At 42.5% G+C, this 14,045-nt stretch overlaps 1 protein-coding gene across 1 annotated transcript; it reads left to right on the top strand.

Annotated features, from left to right (window-relative positions):
* Window positions 1-5,383: 5,383 nt before the first annotated feature.
* On the top strand, window positions 5,384-9,824 carry LOC146196183 (neprilysin-3-like). Its single transcript, XM_084596342.1, has 2 exons — window positions 5,384-5,510; window positions 9,480-9,824. The coding sequence occupies exons 1-2, from the start codon at window positions 5,385-5,387 to the stop codon at window positions 9,819-9,821; spliced, it is 468 nt and encodes a 155-aa protein (XP_084452468.1). The 5' UTR covers window position 5,384; the 3' UTR covers window positions 9,822-9,824.
* The last annotated feature ends 4,221 nt before the right edge of the window (window positions 9,825-14,045 follow it).

Below are 14,045 nucleotides of genomic sequence, written 5' to 3'. Positions count from 1 at the left end.
TTTATTCAAATACCTTTTCTACATGCTTTATTTTATTCGAAGGCATGTCATGTTGCATGGAATGGGACTGTATTTAAATTAAAGCATGTCGCCTAGTCTATTGTCTTCAAGAAACCGGAGCATGCTCCGGCTTCTTGTTGTCCATTAGCCACAAGTGCATGCCTAACTCCCTTGTAGCCGACAGTCCAACCTCTTCTAGTCGTCTTGTTCTTGATGAGCTGCTTAGCAGTTAGAGAGGTTTAGCTTAGCATTTTGTCCATGCTTATTTTTATATAGGGCTAATATGTCCGGTTCTCTCTGTTCGGCTCGAGGCGAATACGTTAATGCATGGGCAGATACGTAGCCTCCGCAGTGTTTACTCTTTCCTTGGAAAGACGTTGTAATAATTCCCACAAATGCGAAAACAATCGTTGCTAAAATGGAGAGCGTTGTCCTAAGGACAACTGTAACCGACATATGAGGAGTTATGCCATGCTGCGCTGGAATCGAGATGGTTCGTAGGAGAGCACACATTGTCTTAGGTATACGCATACGCCGCTCTTATGACCCCGCTTTCTTCGTTGGTAATATTGAAGATTACGCATACGCCGCTCTTATGACCCCGCTTTCTTCGTTGGTAATATTGAAGATTGCACAGGAAGCTGTATAAAGCGAAACAGCGTAATGTTTATTCCGTCGACAGAAAAAGAAAAGCGAAAAAAGGAAAGAAGTTTATAGCATATTTTGCGGCGCTAATTAAGTAGGAAGAATGAACGGATCGCGGTGGAACATGCAGTGCTAAGCAAAGATGACCATGGCGCATTTTTTAGGAGCTCTTAGCGTGCGCTAACTCAAGATCAGCACCGCCGCGCTGGCTCAGCCGTTACAATGCTCGACAGCTGAACCGAAGGAAGCGGGATAAAACTTTGTCCGTGGTGGCCGCTTTGGATGGACGTGAAAGCAAGACGCCTGTGTAGTGCGTTATGTGAGCGCATGTTAATGAACCCCTAGTGGTCGAAATTTCTGGAGCCCTAACTAAGGCATCCCTCACAACCTGAGCTGTTCTGTGACGTTACGTCCCCTAAACTGAACTAGAGCAAACAATGAATATGTGAAGATCTGGAGAAAACAGCGTCGGGTAAAAGCATGGGAACGATATAATTTGTTTGCATGGAACGGCTGTCGCTAACCGATGCTCATGTAGGTCATTGATTCAGCATTTCAATGGCATCCGTACTTACACTGAGTTTTACCTTGGGGATGATATGTATAGATAATAATATCGTAGTGCTACCCTTTCGCGGATTTACCCCAAGAAACATGTGGAGAAAACAGTGTTGTAGATTTTCATGTAATGTTTTGAGTAGGTCAATCGCACTATGTCAGCTGCGAAAGCTTCAAATACTTTCATTCTCAAACTCAATACTTACACAGAAAGCAGACACAAGCCGTTGGCGACGTCTTCCCATAAGACCACCTCGTCGAAATCCAGCGCTTATGCTCAGCGCAATATTCTACTCCCCGTGCATTGCAGAGAGCATGGGTGACGTGGACGACCGCTTTGTCCTGAGCTGGGCGAGAGCACGAAGGGCGAGCACCATGCGCCTGCTCCGCGACCAGCACAACATTTTCGTATACTCTTTGGCGGTGAACGCCTACTACTACCCGAGCAGCAACGAGATCATCATCCCACCGGCCTCCATTATGCCCACGCTATTCTTTCCCAATGGACCTGCGTCGGTTAACTACGGTGCGCTCGGAGCGGTAAGATAACATGAAAGCATAAGGCGCCACCCCGGACGCCTCAAAAGTTATTCAACAATTTCTTGCCGCAGAAGATGGGGCTGTAGTTAGCTGGAAGGTATCAGCGTGTGTTTTAAAGCGCATTAACAAGTGCTGTGGCAATAAGCGCAGAAAACAACGAATTGGCGATTTTTATAATATTGAAGTAACGCGGCATGATATATAAGCGAACTAGGCTATTGAAGAAACCGAGCGTGCACAACCATGCCATTCAAAACGAATGATGCATGCTTTGCAAGACAATTCAGATGCCATGGTAATAGTTCTGTTATGAAAATGTATCTCAGCAGTGCCTTATGCGAATTTTTTCACGATAGCTTGAAACAAATATTATATGGCATTGCGGGGATGTTTCAGGGTCACCGATAGACCTAATGCAAGGCAGCAAGAAATGTCTACGTCGTAGTGGTATGTTTGAAGGTCATTATAGCGAAGTGTTTCTGTATTCATTGATTTTGTATTGTGCATCCACCGCTTGCGAAGAGTGTAGAAACAGAATGGAGGTTAACTGCTTCAAAATATGCGCTGTGCTTAAAGGCTGGCCTCATGTTTTTGTTGCTTTTTGCTTTGCACATGTACAGTCCTGAGCAAAAGTCGTATACACATGCAGCCAGTGGTAGAACTCGCAAAAACTGCACCGAAAAGCCATCTAGCCACCGCGGCAGAGACAATGACACGTGCATGTCAACAAAATCGGGCAGCGCCATGATTGTCTCAATTACAAATAACTAATGCTTGATGGCGCTGCAATGCAGTTTACCCGAGCTCCACCACCGGCTGGATGTTGTCTACCACTGCTACTCTCCACTGCACACACGACGTGAAACGTGAATTTATATTTGAAGCATCAGACGGAAGAAGATCATGGGAATAAGGAAGCAAACTATAGTGCAAATTTCTGAGGCAACAGTGAGTCGACAGCCGACGGTGATATTTGAATGCCACCGCTTTAATGCTCCCGTCCAGCAAAGAGCCCGGCAACACAGTATGGCGGCGGGACGGTAAAATTTGTATTTCTTCCAACTAGGGACTTGTGAACTAAGAGTCAAAAATTTAGCCCTAGACCGCACAGGCATGTTCCTATGGTATGAATAAAACAGCGCTTTATATGTGTGTATGCCTTGGGGTCTTTCACATGATATGGTAGATTACGACCGTATGCTAATAAGCGCGACGTAATAGCAGCGCGGTTTTTACAGTCATAGGATATCGATGAGTGCAGATTGTGCGCGAAATCTGATGCACAAAAGAAGCAGCTGAGGGGAGTCATTGCCGTGGCAGCGTTATGTCATTAAAAGCGGAGCACCTGCGTCGCACAAACGTTCTACTTCTTTTCCATGAAGCGGAGTTGATAAAACGACATTCGCAAACAACGTTCACATTTGTTGGGTCCTATGTATTTTGCTAGACTTAAATATACTATGCATCCTGTATTCCCATTTAGCTGTTGCAAAAACTTACCATCGTCAATGGCGCCGACAGTAAGCTCTCCCTAAAACAAAATTCTACCATCAAGCTTTCCGTTTCAAAGATGGCTGCTTGCTTTTTAAAAAAGGCGCATTGATATTTCTTCCCAATCTCTAATTGCTTTTTGTACACTCATGGGAGACGACATTGCACTGCTCACACAAGGCAGCAATAATTCTCAACAAAAACGCCAGTTTGTCAAAAAACTTGCAACAGTTAGAATTGTTGCTGTGTGTCATGCGGGATTAGTCAGGTGCGCGCCGTATACGACATGCAAGGCACTAATACAATCAAGTCTGGTAGCCGCACCCCGATATTTTTGAATGTTCTTGGTATTTTGAAAATTAAATGGCAAGATACAAGAATTCGGAGCAATATATTGCACCGAAATTAACCGAATTATACTATTGGTCCGCGCATCACCGCATGGTCTTATAAGATGGCGCCCACACAACGAAAGCTTGAGTGCTTCCTTTGTAAGGCATGCTTCACTGCGGAAGGCTACGCAGGAACTAACTACTCCTAAACTGTAATGAGAGGACAAGTAGTGTACATAGTACGTGTAACATGACAGCAGCACTTGCAATAAACAATGTCCAAATTCAAAGCAGCGTTCACTTTGGACTCCATGCGAAGCGGATCTGCCCCGCAAACGCCCACTTGGTGCTGGCAGCTGCCGTACAACCTAAGGATATACAGAACTTTGTAGCTACATAAGCTTATGTTGGATGTACATTTATGAAATACACGGTAAACAAGTCGAACCACATTTGGAGTGATTCAGTCCCGTAAGACTGGCTTTAATGGCGGAGCGCGGACTACCACCTGGTCGACGTGTCTGATGGCAGTTGGGCGGCAGCGCTCGTACGAACACCCACAACAGCTCATTCGCATCACACTCTTTTATTTCAGAAGCAATATCTCGGAGGCTACTACATCGAGAAAAATGTGGTCTTCTTGCTTGTGAATAAGCTACAGGCCAAACTTTGATAAGCAGCTGCCTAGCAGGCAAACAATACAGTTTTATATGGATGAACAATATACCGCATGTGCCCTCAATGCCCAATTTGTGTCGGGTAGCCCAACAATTTACTAAAATACATGCACCGAGTGTCCCATGCCTTGCCACTACAAACCCTATGTAATGCCAGTGAAGGGCCTTTAGAATACGTGAACAAAAATATATTTTGGCCACCATTTCTGACAGTGAATCATCAGCATCAGCACTTTTGCTGACTCTGCATACTAAGCTCCCATATTTCTCTTTTAATCTTGGTATTCATGCTTCAGTCGTAGTGTTGATGTTTGCTAAGTTCAAAGAGACCCCAGTAACTCTCATGGTTGAGTATTCTACGAGTCAGTCTTTCTAACTCGACAGAAACCGTAGGATTTGATGCTAAGCTGCCGTCGAAACGATCGCAAAGGTACATCATGAGCTGTTTTTGTTTGCAGCAGAAGCTTATTTGTGGGCCCTATGCAACACGTAGGGAACGGATGGAAACGTGGTTTAGCAGCTGAATTTTTTTACGTTATGCCAGTAGAGGGCAGGGTTGTTTAATGGTATTCAGTATTACTCACACTAGCTGCAAGCGTTAAGTTCAGACTACTTTCAGTCGCCCACGACCTTCATCTCTTGGTGAGGGGACGCAAGTTATTGTTTAGAAATAAAACAATACCTGTTGTAATAGAAGAATGCAATACGGGAAAATCATTCCAGAGGCAAAATTTTGGGTCGCATTTTTCTGTAAATTTTGCTATTGTTCTATGTCACGTATGAAGGGCGAAGTCATTGTGATGACATAAATTATTCCAGCATTGACTCTGCAGTTGTAGAGGAATTGTCCCCTAAAGAAGACTTAGAGGCTTGTAGAAACAAATGATTTTAATGAACTAATCTTAAATCAAGTTTGAGGCTCATTCTAACTTTGCTGAAACCTTTCTCCACTAGATCAGGGAATAGACTGGCAGGCTCAGTAAGTTGAGAACATACCAGCATCTTTTTGGCGCTAATGAGCGTACCAACTTGCAGACGATGTTTCTTCCCTCAAGTAAAGTCGGCACATTGTATTTGTGTAAGCACTCTTGTGCATACATGGTTTCCGATACTCTGAACGCAGACTGTTGGCCACGAAATGATGCACGGCTACGACGTCACCGGAATGGGAATTGACGATGAGGGTCGTCACATTCGATGGGGTAACAAGGAAGCTATGCAGCGATATATCGACAACGCAGAATGCATCCGGAAATCCCACGAAAAGGTACGTGTGCAAATTGTTGTCACTTTCTGGCCATCAGAAATGTTCACTTTGCAAACAAGAATCGTTGATGACTGTCGATTACTTTGCGAACAAGCGTTTTGGTAGAGGAAGCTTATGCGGAAAAAGATGACTTTACTGAATAACATTAGTGTTTAATGTGTGCAAAAGTGTGTCGCTGCCGTACGCAGGCATTTCTAGAATGAAACAGTTACATTACTCGTGCATTTTCCCCCGCAGACGGGTTCAATGCGCCATGAGACAGCTTGGCCTGTGGCCTACTGCGGACGGCGCAATTTTTGTGGCACGTTCTTGTTTTTGGAGTGGAGCTAAAAAGATTATGCACATGGTGCCCCAGCTAAAGCTAAGCAGTCGTTTGAAATCTTGTCGTCCAAGATAAAGTAACAAGTCTTTAGAAAACAATGTGCAGCCGTTACAGCTAACCAGCCTTTTCAAATAAAGATGTCCCAAATAAATTTTAACAGCAAAATACAGCACCCTTTTCCAGTGATATTAACTGACGGGTATGGACAGTGTTGTTACTTGCACCTGCTGCATCTTTGCTACCTACGATTAGTTGATCAAGAACTCCTAATTTTAGAAGATTTTAATCACTCCTTAAAACTATTTCCCAGGTGACCTTGTTCAGGTGCATATCATTCCTCTATCGGACTCGCAAAGCCTAATTAAGAACAGTCTGTCAATGAATCGCCTATTTGTTTTTTCTGCGACGCGTCTTGGGAATCTCACTTAACTAACCTGCCTTGGCATGAGAGGATGTTTACTGCGGGAGTTTCTTTAAGGGCGCCAAAGGTACCTCACTTAAATGGTACACAGAAGCGAACAATTATGTAGTTTCATCACGTCTATGCGCGCCTCCTTAATTGAGCTTTATTCGGGACAAAACTAACTAAAAATCAGCTCATTGTTTTCTGTGAAACATTCAAATTTTCAGGGAACAAAACTACTGCTGGCTAGGCAACTGGACTCTTTATCAGCCTTTAGTTGGCATTATTGAGCTAGGAACTGCTTGTTCCGTTTTTGAATATTTGGTTATCTTTCGCCGGGATACGCGTTGTTTAAATCACCGACGTAGAACTTTTATACGCCTTTTAAAAAATTTGCCATAGAAGTACATCTTTCGTGATAAATTGATCGTTGTTTTTACAGCCGCATTGCTGTTGTGACGTCACAGACTGATCTTTCATCGTTTTTCCTGTCAGTAATTTGTTCACAAATTATATTTTGAGGAAGAGAGGAATTTGCAAGTTTCCCCTTTGGCCAGCGTGCACATAAATTTAAAGAAATATTTAGCATAAATGGACTGTAAAAGATGCATATGAGCTTTCTTCTTCTTTCGCATTCAAGGCTTTGAATTTCAGGCACGTTAAAAATTTTGGTATCAATGTAGATTTTTTCGTGTACCCCTATCACAGTCGGCTGTGAGGCTGTAGCGCGTATGTGAAAATGACTTAGCCCTTCGTGGTCAAGGTATGAGTTCTTTCCAACGTGCCTTTAAGGGAGACAAGGGATTTCATACCATGCTAATCTATGGCGCGCAGTGCTGGCCGGGAGTACTATGCAATGCATGACCACCACTTTATTATTCTGTGACTGAATCATTTTTCTCAGTAATCAGTGAGACAGCTCTAAGGATTTTTTGTTTACATCTCAGGCTTTCTATGCTTTATATCACGAAGTATGCGATGTGCGGTACAATGTTGATACAAGTACTTGAAGGACTCTTCTTCGTTGCATTCCATTAGGATCACCATTTGAAGAATAGTAGCTTCATAATTGGACTCCAGAAATCCCTGAATGTACATATGTATTTCAAACCATGTTTTTCCAAGGAGGTTGAAAACGAGCTATATTACGATACTTCACGGTACTCCTTTTTTCTGTAATCTATTGAGCAGGTTTCTTTATATTCTGCACACGTTTCAGTGCCCTGGGTGCGATCTACAAAACATTAAATGCTCATTCTTGAAGAACAGATAAATAGTGGCGGCAATTTAATTACCAATGACTGTTTTTATATTGCTGAACGTAAATGCTAAGATTACAAATTTGCATGGTGCTAAGGCAGCTTCGGCAACATTGCCATGAGAAAAGGAGTATTTCATTTCAATAGCGAGAGTCAAAGAAGAAATGTTTATGCTTTTACTCCCGATGAGCCGTGCACCCTGTTACAGAAAAAGAGTACACATAGTAGCACCGATGGGTATCTGGCGGCAGCGATAATCGAAGTCGCACCTCCTTCGCTAGAAGCAAATGTTCACTCCATGCATTAGGACACTGGTTCGGTGAAATTTGCGATCTAAATTAATCTTGAAATACCCCTGGATTGGCAATAGTTACAATGAAACTTCAATGCATTGCTCATTTGCGCAAAAATGTCGTGGATCAAGCGGTCGTCCAGGCACGATGGAGAAAAGATTTGATATCATTACAGATACATAGATCCATGGATCCTATCTGATCAGATATTCAGAAAACTCATGAAAAAGAAGCTGTCTAAAGTGCAGTTAGGCAGGTGTAGCATGGAATATGTGGCCGTAGCCTAAAAATTGAAAAGTTGGTACTACGTGTATTAAGGTTCATGAAGCATGAGCTAGGTTTTTCTGCACTGCTACCGAGAATCTCTAATGTAATGACTGCTGTGAATACTAAAAGACGCATGCTTACTCCAAACCTTAAAGGGCAACTCCGGGGGTTTTTTGACATTCGAATATTCTAATAAAAATTTTACTGTAGATTCTCCTCTCCGTCCTGACGCATTCTACAAAATTTGGGCGCCGTACGATAATCCGTTCGCGCGCAACACGACTTTAAAATATGCTGTTTTCATGGCTTAAGTTGAGACTATTTCTGCCGGCAACACTGAGTTTCTGACGTCACAATCAGTATACCAGCGTTACTGCCCACTTCCCGCATGATTATGAAATTGTGAGGCTAATATTGAAGTACCTAAGACATTTTATGCAATGCTTCATGATTTCCATACTTTATTTGCACCATCCAACGCACGTACGAGTGTTTCTCTAATACTGAGTGTGACGTCACCACTTCGTCACCTGGGATGTCGTTTCTGGTCGTGAAAGCAGTTTCGGTTTCGATTTGCTGTTTTTTCTTTTTAAAAATACTTCTAATTGGAATTTCGGAAAACGGTTTTTTGTGTTCGAGTCAGGACGTGCCGAGGAATGTAATTCAACCGAAAACACAGAATGATGGAAAAACCACCGGAGTTGACCTTTAAGTGGTCCTCGGTTTGCAACTATATATGTTTCATATTAAGATGCATCGAAAAGATCCCGTTCCAGGATGGCAAATATTATTCGCAGGTGCGATTAAGCTTGTTGCAGGGTCACAACATGGTTAATCGCTCAAAACTGTACTAGACTAGGTAATTGCAGGGAGGAAAAATTCCACAGGATGATCTGAAATGATTTGTATAGTGCATTCTTTGGTAATGATGTCGATAAAAAGACATGAGCTTGCAGTTAGTGCGACGAGTGTCACAGACCAACGATTGCCTCATCTAAGCTGCGGTAAGTGTTCTGTCGAAGAGAAAGGCTAATTTTGGTTCAGTTATGTGGACATAAAAATATCAAACAGTGGTGCCTAATTTCACCTGATATGAGTATATGCGAACACAAAATTCTATTCGTTTCACTAAAGCAAAGAGCGCCTTAGACTTCCTGATATAATTGCTCAACGAAACTGGTGACGTCTCGTACATTTCCTTTTTGTAGGAGTCTAGGACAGCACGTGAACCATTATAATGAGCACGAGTGCCGGTCTTTTTGTTTGTGAATGACGTTTTAGTAAACTTGCCAGTCGTTTTACGAGTGCTGGATTGAACTCATGACAGGTGATTATGTCATCGAGCTTTATAATCGTGCCAGCTGCGGCCAGAAACGTTGCTTCCTTTGAACAGCATCGTGAATTACGTCTTCTGCTTAAGCGCAGGTCGACATTAAAAGGCGACAGCTGGACGATAAAATGGACTCGGAGAACTTAGCGGACTTCGTTGGAATATTGGCTGCGTACGCCGCCTTCGACGCACTTCCGGAAGCCGAGCGCAACGTGCAGATTGCTGGAAATGACGACTCCGGGATGACTCCCGAAAGAAGCTTTTTCTTGTCCTACTGTGCTAGTAGCTGCGAAATCAGCACCGAGAGCAGCGAGGGCTACGCAACCGGCAGAGGCCGCTGCTTGGTGCCTGTCATCAATAGCCCTGCGTTCGCCAGAGCCTTCAATTGCTCTCCCGGCGACCCCATGAATCCGGAAATAAAATGTTCATTCTTCTGAAGCCAGAGCAAATAATTGCGACTCATCGGCTGAGAGTTTGTCATTTCGTCTTTAGATTACGTCGTTGGAAGATATAGTCTCACGCTGAAATCGTATCTTCATTATCAAATAAGCGTTGCTTCAGCGCTCCGAGTCTTCATTCATGTAAACATTATCGCGGTGGCATGAAAACTCGCGACAGAGTTGGCTACGGTCACTACTGTAGCAAGACATGCAGTAAATGTATGGCTCTTGGGTGAAGAAAATTCAGCCAGGTATCTTAATGAGCTGCTCTAATGACTTCTTAGCTATTGAAAGTAGGCAGTGCGTGTCCCGTTTCCACTCCTGCGTGACGTAACTCCCAAGTTGCTATGGGTACGGGTGGATACTTCCACAGCAGCCATACAGATGACTTCGGGAAGGTGACATATCGCAGGTTTTCGCTATGCTTTGCACCTTACGCTCTCCCCTCACCCTCTAACTGTGGTGTTAACTGGTTCACCTTTACATCCTAAACCGTGAGTTTACCGCTTGCAATACTTGTTCAAATCTGTCAATATGCCTTGTTCTATACAAGTGCAAAGGCGGGCCTAGAGTTTGGTGTTGATTACGTGATTTTTGCCATAGATAAATACCCGAAGAATATTTACAACTAACAGAAATATGCAGCAGGAACATGCATCTATACATCTTTTCCAGCGTTTAAGAGTTGAAATTAGCGTTTTGGCAATTGACGTTATACACCTCTACTGACAGAGTACGCATGACAAGGCGGCTAATCGCTCAACAACTTCAATTTATGCAGAACAGCGCATTACAAATTAACTGTCCGTTAGGCAGTATTCACTCAACCTGTGGTTCTTGCGAGATAGAATACCTTTTTTATTGCAAAATTCAACCACCTTCGGCATTGCTATCCTTTTGTTGACTATGCTGGGAGCTGATTAGAGGCTACCATGTCTACGAGGAAATAGTTAGGGACTTGCGGTGCCTTTTAGGTCTCTGTCACAAGCCATGACGAAATGTGTGCCAACATCATGAAATTGAGTACAATGCCTGTGTCTTTTGCAATATAAAAAGGCGGATAAAATGATTCTTTCAGGGCCTTCGTTTTTGTAAATGGTTTTGCGATAGTAATTTTTGATGATTTATAGGAGGAAATGTGCAGGAAGACAGGATTCTTGAAAAGAAAGCAAAACAGAACGACTGAAATGACGTCTGCGTGCGCAAGCAAGATTTTGGACAAAGGAATTACTATTCCATACGAAGGCAACTGCTCTTGTCGAAACGTTTGCTAGCGCACTGTCTTTCTAACTACCCTCGTTTAATTTTCTTGGCTTTTGTACATGCTGCTTTAAAACGATTTTTGTTTCAAGCGCGAAAACTTGTTCCAGCTCTTTTTATCAGATGCACCGAACTTACCGATGCTGTGATATCGCGAGCCCAGAACATTTCACAGCGGCATGAAATAGTCGGGCTGATGTTACTGCGGAGTTGTATACTACGTGGTTATAAACATGTTCCGTCTTTTAAACCGGCTGACCTATGACAACCGGCTAACGGTAAAGTGCATTCAGGCCCTTTTCAGCCTCTCAGTCGGTGCTGCCCACGAATCCACCTTCCACTAATGGCAAATTTTGAGCACGCGCATCTGATCCACCAGTGATACCCGAAATCGCCAGTCATATACTTGAACAGGCAGTAGTTTTGAAGTGCTTGGACAATGCTAAACAGTTCAAGCCTACCACCGAACGATATTGTAATTTTTACAAAAATATCCCAGAATTTGAAAAATTTGAGAGGGACTGGATGCACACAGAACCATTAAGTGGCTTCATTCAGAGAGTTATCTGTGAATACAAAATTCTTTTAAAAATTAGTTACCGTCGAGTCTTTCAAGAAATAAGGTCCTCATTTACACGGCAGAGCAATATAAAAAACCTAAAACTCGCTCCGGCGATTCGCGGTTTGCAGTGCTGTTGCTGTGCACCAGGAGGATTTTCTTTCTTGCGGGGGTTCTATCATATCACTTATTTCTCCTTTGAAGTCGAGCGGCTGGCATTTGCATGGAGTCTTAGTAAACATAACTAAATCATGACCGTTCGTTTATTAGTGTAGACAGGAGATATATTTGTGTGGCGTGGACGTGTCACTTTCCTTTAAACTTGAAACTGCTCATTCCTTAGGCAGTTTCGAAGAAAAAGACGGGGAGCGAATGTTGAAGTCGAATGGAGCTAAGTAGCAGCCAATTTTAAAGTGTAAAGTGTAAAGTAGACCCTCAGTAGCTAAGAAGGTATAGAACACATTAGGATTTTGCAGATACGTTTCTCTGGCAACTGTCAGCAAATTGTATTCCCTTTTCGTTTCATCCCTCCACCCCAAGATTCATCCACAAATGGAAAAGGCACTGAATATGAATTCGTGTTATAAGCTTCTAACACAGAGGTCTTTTTTTTTTCTTCTTTCAACAGAAAAAAAAAAAAACGCGTTAGATCCACGGAATCAGCTTTCACTAAAGCGTGCCTTCCAGCTCCTTTCCGCTTTTCACGTTTCCGGTGGTGCCGTCCACAATGGAAACGCCATCGCCTGGAAAATCTTATTTCAATATTCTGCACCGCTTGTCACCGGAGCTTGACAGCAATGCCGTTGGCTATTAGAATTGAACGCACCTTAAACGTTACGTTGGTGGATATTTATTGTATTGTTAATGGAACCCACTGCCTTTATATTGACATTTTCGTATTCAAGAATGGCCATAGGTTTAAGATAAGTTCCTATTTCGAACCGGATTATCTCCTACACTTTTAGGCAGAATATAGGAAAAGCGAATGAGCACGCTTAGAGAAGGAAGAAATGGCTTGTATCATGATCAAAATCAACTTTATCGGTAGAATTATTCTCTTTACGGGGATGTGAAAAAAATTGGCTATTTTTTGTCGAAAGAGAGACAGATCTATAGCCAGTCATGCTTTCCCAAGGTTGTCTACAATCTTCAAAAAGGTGCACAAAGGATATTCAATTCTTCTCCTTTCGTCCTTTTTCTTAATTGGCTAAATTAATAGGAAGTTGATTCAATATTTCACTGTTTTCAAAGTTGCGGGGCACACGCAACGCCGCTTCTTTGTGCCAAACTGAGAAGATTAAAAAGAAACTACTTTGCCATTTCTTTTCTCATTGCGTGAGAAATACCGTACATGCGTTACATGATAGTATTTGACGGTAGATAAAGATGCATTAAAGATCAATATTTTAGCACTAAGCATGAAGACGAAAGCGAAATTTTTGTACTAGTGTAGAGGGCGTTGACAATGTTTTGACAAATTGCAGTCATGCGAATCTCGATACGAAACAAGACAAGACCAGCTTTACTGAATGTCTGTTTGAGAAAAAGCAAAATGAAAATCAGCAGGAAATACACTAAAAAAAAAAAACACCAAATAAAACCTCTTTTACTGCTGGGGTGCGATATTGCGTTAACAACAGGGACTATTACAGTGCATGTCAACATATTGTTTTTTCCGCACTGCGGAGGACCGAATAAATTCAGAAGTGCCAAATTCGCGAACCGCCAAAGCCTAAAAATAGCATTGTTTGCGACTTAGGAAAATATTAGCTTGTAATAGCAAAAGAATAAAGCAGCGATGCGAAACTCAAAAGCAACAGAAAAACACATGTTGGTTTGAATTAAATGTTATAGATAGCGATAGGCCTCGGACTCTTTAATATAATATCACATAAGCCCAGTCACTGATGAGAAAAACGCAGTAGATCGCTGTTCATTTTATTTATGATTTTACCACGATGGAAGTAGCAAGCTGCTCATAGAATTCTTATCCCAAATATCCCAAGCTCGGATAAGCAGCGCTTCGGAAGAGAGCGAGCAACCTGTGCGGCAAAAATGTGAGAATTGTGGAGCAAAGTTGGCCTGGTCGCATTGCTTCAAGGTTGTTCTCCCACCAAATTTGCCGTTTCTCTTTAATATCGCGATGCGCTGTCGTTAACTGCACTTTCTGAAGCAATAAAAGTTCGTTTCTTATGCTATTTTTCTTAAATGGCTACTTTGATAAGACTAGCACAGATAATACAACAATGACAGGTTAAGCAATCAACAAAGCCAATGAAACGTAAAACTGATGATCCTGCTGCCATAGAACAATAAATGCAGTTTATTAAATGCTGACTTGAACTATGGGCACAAGGATTCAACACTTGCTTATTTATTTCGAAGGTCTCGTAAAAAGCGGC

Source organism: Amblyomma maculatum, chromosome 3 (assembly GCF_055883805.1).
Source record: "Amblyomma maculatum isolate TAMU_Amacu chromosome 3, ASM5588380v1, whole genome shotgun sequence".
Classification (NCBI taxonomy): Eukaryota; Metazoa; Arthropoda; class Arachnida; order Ixodida; family Ixodidae; genus Amblyomma; species Amblyomma maculatum.
This window is presented reverse-complemented; position numbering and strand designations above follow the sequence as displayed.